Source organism: Helianthus annuus, chromosome 16, assembly GCF_002127325.2.
Source record: "Helianthus annuus cultivar XRQ/B chromosome 16, HanXRQr2.0-SUNRISE, whole genome shotgun sequence".
Classification (NCBI taxonomy): domain Eukaryota; kingdom Viridiplantae; phylum Streptophyta; class Magnoliopsida; order Asterales; family Asteraceae; genus Helianthus; species Helianthus annuus.
This window is the reverse complement of record NC_035448.2, coordinates 185,389,089-185,396,675: the sequence shown is the minus strand read 5'-3', so window position 1 is coordinate 185,396,675 and position 7,587 is coordinate 185,389,089. Positions and strand designations below refer to the sequence as shown.

The following is a 7,587-nucleotide window of genomic DNA, read 5'->3' as shown; positions in this document are numbered from 1 at the left end:
TGGACCTATATACGGGGTGAGTTCCTAAATCAATCCAACTCCATGAGACCATTGAACAACTCTAACTTGTCTCATAGACGGGTCTGAACAGCCTTCACCAAATGTTCCTTAAGCCTTAGAAAGTTTTCCTAAAAAGTAGATCATAACCAACAGGCTTACGAACCAAGATCAAACTAAGGAAAATGATAAATAGGATAAGTGATATGTCTTATTGTTAAAAATACCAAGGCTAAGTGACTGCAGCACTGAACCCTTCAAGGTATAAATAACATAAAGACAACACAAAACCAACAAAGACAATTCCCTAGACATAAACACAATAATACAAGGTTGTATGCAACTTGGTGACCAAAGTACAAAGCAAAACACCAAGTCACAAACATCAAACGACAACCGGAAGCCTCGAAGGCTTTAAGCTACAAGTATCTAACCAAGCTATCTTACAAAAACATACAGCAACATTAAAAAATCATCAACACGTAAGGAAAGAGTGGAATAAAGCACTAAACACATCGGTTTTAAACACAAGGCCTTAAAGGCCATAAACTTAACATATTGATCAAAAGCCTTGAAGGCTACCACTACCAAAGGAAACCTTAAGGGTTCCCCTAAAACCTACTTGTGCACAACACATCACATAACATTGTTTAAGGTGCTAAGAAAGCTACGAATAAAGTCAAAGTGTTTTTAGCTAGCAGCATCAGAAACGACAGTCTTTGCTGCACCCGCTTCACCACACTTAGACTTTTTGGCATTCTTCTTTTTCATCCCACCTTTACCTGCTACCTCAGAAGCTTCAAGGCTTGTATCCTTCAAGCCTTCACCACCATCAGAGAACGTCTCTTCACTATCATCAGAGCATGAGCGCTTCTTGGAAAGAGAGTTCAACACTTTACCACACACAGCCTCATTAAGGCTAGTGGGTTACAACTACTGCAAGACAGAAAGAGGCTTACCAAAACACTTGGAAACCTCACCCACATAAGGGTAAGTCAAGTGTTCTATCTTCAAAACAGTTTCTTTGAATACATCAAAGGCCTTGGGATGAAAAAGAGAAGACTTTTGCTGAGTTATCCGGATTCACATGCCTTAAAACCAGCAAATAAACCTTGGTGCCTTCCATGAGCAAGAAGCTGGCTGTACGAATCACCCAAGGCACTATTGAACTCCGATGAATGAAGAAGATATGTAACCACTTGCTGGAATCCATGTTCAATTAACCATTTGTTATCATTAGTCGCATGGGCTAGTGAAGCTTTCAACCTATCTTTCTCTTCCAAGAAAGCCTACTTCTGAACCTCCAAAGCAGCCCTATCAACCCTGACTTAAACCTTGTCAGCTTCCAAGCGTTTTTCCAACTCAACCATCTCAGTCTTGTGCTGGGAAGAAAGCTCATCAATCCTCAACATCAGTTTTTCTCCCTCCCATCATAACCCTCTGCCTCCTTCTTTAGAGTAGCTAGTGAAGCCTTCATCTCATCCCTCTTCTTCGAGAAGACATCATATTCTCGCATCCTCTTGCGAAATCTGGATACACCCTCTGGAAGCAAGGCAACAAGGTTACAAGCACCCATTACCATTTTTCGAAATCATCAGGTCATCATCCATAGATGAGCAAGAACCTCGAACAACAGGAGAATCAAAGTGGGTAAGAACATCCTCACAAACGGATGAAGGCTTGAAGCTGTCACCAACTGTGACCTTCCAATCCGGCACATAAACCTCCCCTGGATTAACATTGGTGGAACCTTCACCACCCTTCCCGGAACCCTTCAAGCTCACAGCCTTTTTACCCGCCAAACCGCCAAGGGCCGTCCCTTGTCCTTTTTTGATTTTCCCCAACCCCAACTTCTAAATCATCTGAAGCCTCTATGTCATTACTTAGTTCCACCAGCTCAGAAACCGATGCTTGGTCAGCAGTCTTTATCAAACAACAGCTCGAACGACGAGTAGAGACTTTGGAAGCAACAACTTTGGTGAAACCCTTGACATTGGGAACGTTCACATAGCCTGAACCCTCGAACCTATGTTCAGTGCCCCTAACAACAACATCTTCGTCTGACGTAGCCTCAGAATCTCCAAACACAACATTAGATGTGTCATCGCTCTTGATAAAGTCCAAGGCAAACATAACTGCAACAAATAAAATATAACATATGCAGAAAATGCAAAATATCATACCTTGGTCATCTCTCACGAGCACAAGGTCACGATCCGGCTTGTCCCACAACTTGCTAACATCCATCAGCACTAAAAGATGTTCGGGAAAGGGACAAAGCCTGGAAGGACACCTCCTAATAAACTTCAACAACCATCTATCTCGTGTTTGAAAGGTTCAAGTTCATTCAAAACAGCATAAGGATGCCTCCAAACAAGCCTGAAAGGAACAATGGACTTAGAAATCCAGAAAAATCGGTACTTCCAAGAACCAAAGGTAGTAACCATACACGAAATTAAACACACATCAACCTGAGATGTTTCAAAGGTAAAACAATCGCCGTTCTTGGCTAACTGGAAGAAACGGCGGAACAACAACAACGATGGGTCATAAAACATCAAAGTGTAAAACCCTAGCAAGACCTTAAGGGTGTAACTGACCAAACGAAACACGATAATACTCTAAAACATTCAGAACAAAGACTGAAAACGGATGACGCAAGTTAGAATACCCAGCAATAAAGAGCAATGGAACCAACGGGACACTAATCGATCGATTTGCCAAAACCCAGAGCCACCGGATTAAACTTTAGATCGATCCCCCATTCTTTACAAAAAGCCTCAACTTCCTCTTGAGTGAGACAAGTTGAATCCTTTAAGCCTTCAAGCCTTAAAGCCTTAAAACCTTGAAGCCTTTCACATCTACTATCATTCTGAAATTCAAATCTCAAAACTCAAACGCCTTAAAGCCTTGAAGCCTTTAAGCAATAAAAAATAATGTGTAAAAGTCAGAAGCATTTGAGCTTACATCCCAAACACCTCTGACTTGGGGGGCTGATGACGGGGGTAGCTCAAACCTTAATAAACTGACTAGAGACACAACAGCTTAAAAGGTTAAAAGGTTAAAAGGTTCGGAAATGTTCCAACGGTCATGAACAGTAAAAAGGACAAGCACAGTGTCCGGTCACATCAACACTTAACGTGTGAAACCTCCTGCCCAGCTGCAACCAGACCATGTGGGAGAGCACACCCTTTTGTCCGCAGGTCCAAACCCTTCAACCCCCAAAATGGGCAAACCCCTCACTGCAAGCACAGATTCACTAGTCACGGGTTTCTCCTTTGAGAAACACCTTCCCCTATAAAATGCAGGTCATTTCACCATACAAAACACCCCAGGATCAGCAGATATGACCCTAACTCTCTGATTCTCATTTTCCCTCTTGAGAACTAACTTCATGCTTGCTTCTCTTCTACACACTAAATAATTCATCTTCTCCAACGATCGCTTTCTGGGTTGATTTCTAATCAGCTCAAGATCTAAGGAGGATAAAAACAATACTAGTGAACCTCTCTCCACGTCTTGCAAACGTGGGGGGACCCCACGACCTGCGTTAGGCTAATCTAACCCCTGAACCCTTTTACCCAGAGATATCGCTACAGGCCTTGGTCTTGTATTTGTTGTATCAACACACCCCTAGCTACAATAATATGAAATTAATACTAGGCCCTCAACTTTATGCACCCATGTAAATGCAGTTCCAGTAACTTGAGATTATTACAATTTGCCTCAATTAAGGTGCATACAACAAAAAATAACTCATGCCTGAGCATCTTAATTTTTTTTTATTTTTTTTTTATTTTATTTTTTTTTGACAGAGATCAAGTTGAACACTTAAAAATAGATGTACTAGGTTATGATCAAGTATATCTCAATCATTTCTCTTCACATATTTTTCTACATATTAACAAGGGCAGTATAGATGTTCACATCATGTCAAATTATCTATGAGATACAGAGATTGTATATTTGTATTTTATGAAAAAAAAAAAAATAAAGAAAACTAGCTAGAGATGGCATTTCAAAATGGTGAGGCATCTAAAGAGCTACTTGACTCTCAAGCTCACATATGGAAGCATGTTTTCAGCTTTATAAACTCCATGTTACTTAAATACCTATCAATCGCCATGGTTCACCAACGTTGCTTTCCGAGTTAGTCGAAGCCCTTGGCATAAACCAGTTAGAACTCCTTTTGTCTATAGGCTTATGCGCGTCCTTGTTCACTCTGGTTTCTTTGTGAAACAAAGTGTACTGACCACACCCGGAGGCAATGATGAGGAGGGAGGAGAAGGCTATTTTCTAACCTCAGGTGTCGACGTTTGGATATCACGACTAACAAAGGGTCATTTGTCCGTAATTCAGACAAATTCAACTTCACTGATCAAACACGAACCGTTTCTACCGCCAACCAATGTGACCCTTTGTGGTCCAACTTTGGACTGAACAGAATAAGTATATAGCATCTTCAACAAAGAACTTTTCCGTTACAGAACAATATAACAGTTCAACGATCACATAACAAATCAAACCGTCAAGGTCCAACATTTAGTCCCAAATCTTCACCAAGATAACAAACAAAGAGAGAACCAAACATGATCCTAAAGTATTACAGCCGTCTTTTAATCCTTTGTGGTCCTACGCCACGAGTGTTCACGGGCCCCGTCTTGGTCCACAATCTTGATGATAAAATTCTGTGGAGCCACAACGAGCCTGGATCTTATTTCCTCGATGCACTGGTCAGCTAGCTTGATGGCTTCATCAACCGTCATGTCTGGGTGGTAGTGACGATCCATCATTGACAATGCAAAGTATGACCCGTAACCAAATGCTGCCTTGTCGACCTTGTGCAGGGTTGCAATGTAGTCGATGAAGTATAGAGATGGGCCTGTTTCTTTGTCATAGCCCGCTAGCACAATGTTCACCATATAAGGATTCTGCAAAATTAATAAAAATACGTATTAGAAGACCATTATTCTCATTATTAGATCGCATGCGAAAACAGCCACCATACCCAGTAAAATCCCACATAGTGTCCTTTTTGGTCATTTCTTAAGTCAACTAAATTTCAGACATCAAAATACTATTACATATGGCCATAATATAAAGTTGATTATATTATTCTAATTATCTAACACAAAGATATACATCCAAACACTCTTCCTAAATTCCTAATAGAGTAAAAGTACACGGATAGTCTCTGTGGTTTACGAAAATTTGGGGTTTGGTCCCTAGCTTTCCAAAAGTACACAGATGGTCTCTGTGGTTTGCACTTTGTAACGCATTTAGTCCCTAGCTTTTTCCAAAAGTACATTGATGGCCCTTGTGGTTTGCACTTTGTAACGCGTTTAGTCCCTAACTTGGACATGCTATGACCTTTAGATTTGTTGGCTGGGGACTAAATGCGTTACAAAATACAAACCACAGGGACGATCCGTGTACTTTTGGAAAGCTATGGACCAAATCCAAAATTATGGTAAACCAAAGGGACCACTCGTGTACTTCACTCTTCCTAATATAACCAAGGTATCTTTATATTAAGAATGAAAAACAACAAGAATAGTTAACAGTTGACCAGACGATTAAAATTTGGGCAACTTCTTGTTAAAGTTAAAAGCTATAAGTAAAAAAGAAAGAACTGAATAATTAAGGAAAATGAATGGTATAATAGCGAGTAAAATGGACAAGCTTGGGTTGGGCCCACCAACAACAGTTCTTTTAAGTTTGTAGTTTTGTACATAATTGATTTTGTTAAATATGATTAAAAACGGTATATTATTAGTATAGTTTCATTTGAATAAAAGATATGAGACATTGAGATATTTGTATTAAAACAATCGGTTCCTTTCAAGTCGTTAGAAAAAACGGTTATACCTTTCTTAGAGCTGTTGCAAGCTCACCACGCATGAAATTTGCAGCAGCCTTGGTAGTCAATGGGATTCCGTTTCGGTAATGATACAGAGCAACATTTTTCTGTACATACTCTGTGAATTGAGCTCTAAACAAAAAAGAAATCAAACAAGATGTAACTAAATTATGGTTCCAAAAATATGCAGGTAGACAGCCTAACGAATTATAGTTTAATCTTATAGGTTATATTTATGTTTTCGGACATGTGTTACAAGGTACTCCTCAAAGTGAACTACGTACATGCCATGGTGCTCCTCAACAAAACTACGAACCCATAACTAGTTACAAAACCAAAATACTTTTCTACTGCAACTCTGCAAGTAAGATGGACTCATAAACCGCAACCTGATTATTATTTATACTCAACAATACCTAATATATGCATTGCATAACTTTATGTAATAATGTAATATTTTACTAATAAGCGAACTTTAGATATAATAAGAAAAAATAGAAACAAATACCAAACAGTTACATTACTAGAGCAATTAACTCAACGATCGGTTTCATATCCTAACTCACAAAGACTGTAGTGGAAAAAACTTTTCGGTATGAAATTTCATGTGAATTTATTAAACTAACCTCTTCAATCCTAATTCCCTCAATTCAGTCTTATAACATTCTTCTCATCATCATCATCATACTCAGTAAATCCCACCAATAGCAAAGCTAAGGTAGGGTCTGAGGAGGGTAAGATGTAGATAGCCTTACCTCTACCCCGTAGGAATAGGGAGACTGCTTCCAGTGAGACCCCCGGTTCGATAGCAGTTTTGCATCAAGCCTTGGACATAAGACACATAACACTCAGCAATTGAGACAAATGCTGATTAGTGCATGTACCCCCTTGTCTTTCGGCTATCAACGCCACCACATGATGCATGATTAACCATCCCCCTCTTTTATCGTTATTTTCACGAAGATAGTAAAATAACGTAAAATTTAGTGCACTTTCACTTTTGCCCCCCAGCGCCCACACATATGTGCGCATACCGCAAGCCGGGCGTCTTATAACATTCTTCTAAAAACCATTAAAGGTTCCTTCTTTCTTACTGCAAAACTTGTTATTTCTTGCTTCACTGACAGCTATATCCGCCGCGCAGAAGACCAACAAAATCATAACAACAACAACAGCTAACATAGTACCAAATTCTTTCCTTTGTATCCTTAATAATGTTCATAACAATCAGTCCAAAGATTTTATAATGCAGCTACCATATGATTTATAACAAACATGAATATTCTTCAAAACCCTAACTTTTTCTCACAAATTGAAATCCCTAAACATGAAAGTGCATCTTAGCATAACATGAATTACAAAACATAAGATAAATAAGAATCTCACCGATCACCAGCTTCACCACTGGCGCCCATAAGCTTGTGAGAATCAAGAACCATGATCTTGTCTTCGTTTGATTTGTGAACGAGAATGCTGTTGACCGCCGATGAATCTGCTACCACCAGAGCAAACCCTTTTCCCACCATTCCGAAAACACATTCCATCTTTGCCTGATTGTTGATCTGACTCTTTCTGTGAAATTAATTGGGGAATTAGGGCAAATATTGAGATGATTTGTGAGTTTATTATGAAGGGAAGTTGCTTGGGGGAGAAGAAGAGAGTAATTGATGACCCGGAACTTGTCGGGTCAGGCTTTCGGTTACTTATTAGCCCGGTCCATATTATACTCG

At 39.6% G+C, this 7,587-nt stretch overlaps 1 protein-coding gene across 1 annotated transcript; it reads right to left on the bottom strand.

The window, feature by feature from the left end:
• Positions 1-4,450: 4,450 nt before the first annotated feature.
• On the bottom strand, positions 4,451-7,587 carry LOC110918583 (proteasome subunit beta type-2-A). Its single transcript, XM_022162881.2, has 3 exons — positions 7,244-7,587; positions 5,866-5,989; positions 4,451-4,928 (listed from the first exon to the last, which is right to left on the bottom strand). Exons 1-3 carry the CDS (start codon positions 7,399-7,401, stop codon positions 4,614-4,616), a joined length of 597 nt encoding a protein of 198 aa, XP_022018573.1. The 5' UTR covers positions 7,402-7,587; the 3' UTR covers positions 4,451-4,613.

What these genes read in the sequence shown, in the direction of transcription:
- LOC110918583 (XM_022162881.2), bottom strand. Translation starts at nt 7,401, where the DNA reads ATGGAATGTGTTTTCGGAATGGTGGGAAAAGGGTTTGCTCTGGTGGTA. An exon ending in AGTGGTGAAGCTGGTGATCG is followed by an intron (nt 5,990 to 7,243) that starts GTGAGATTCTTA and finishes TTTTTTGTTTAG; the next exon opens with AGCTCAATTCACAGAGTATG. An exon ending in TTGCAACAGCTCTAAGAAAG is followed by an intron (nt 4,929 to 5,865) that starts GTATAACCGTTT and finishes TTAATTTTGCAG; the next exon opens with AATCCTTATATGGTGAACAT.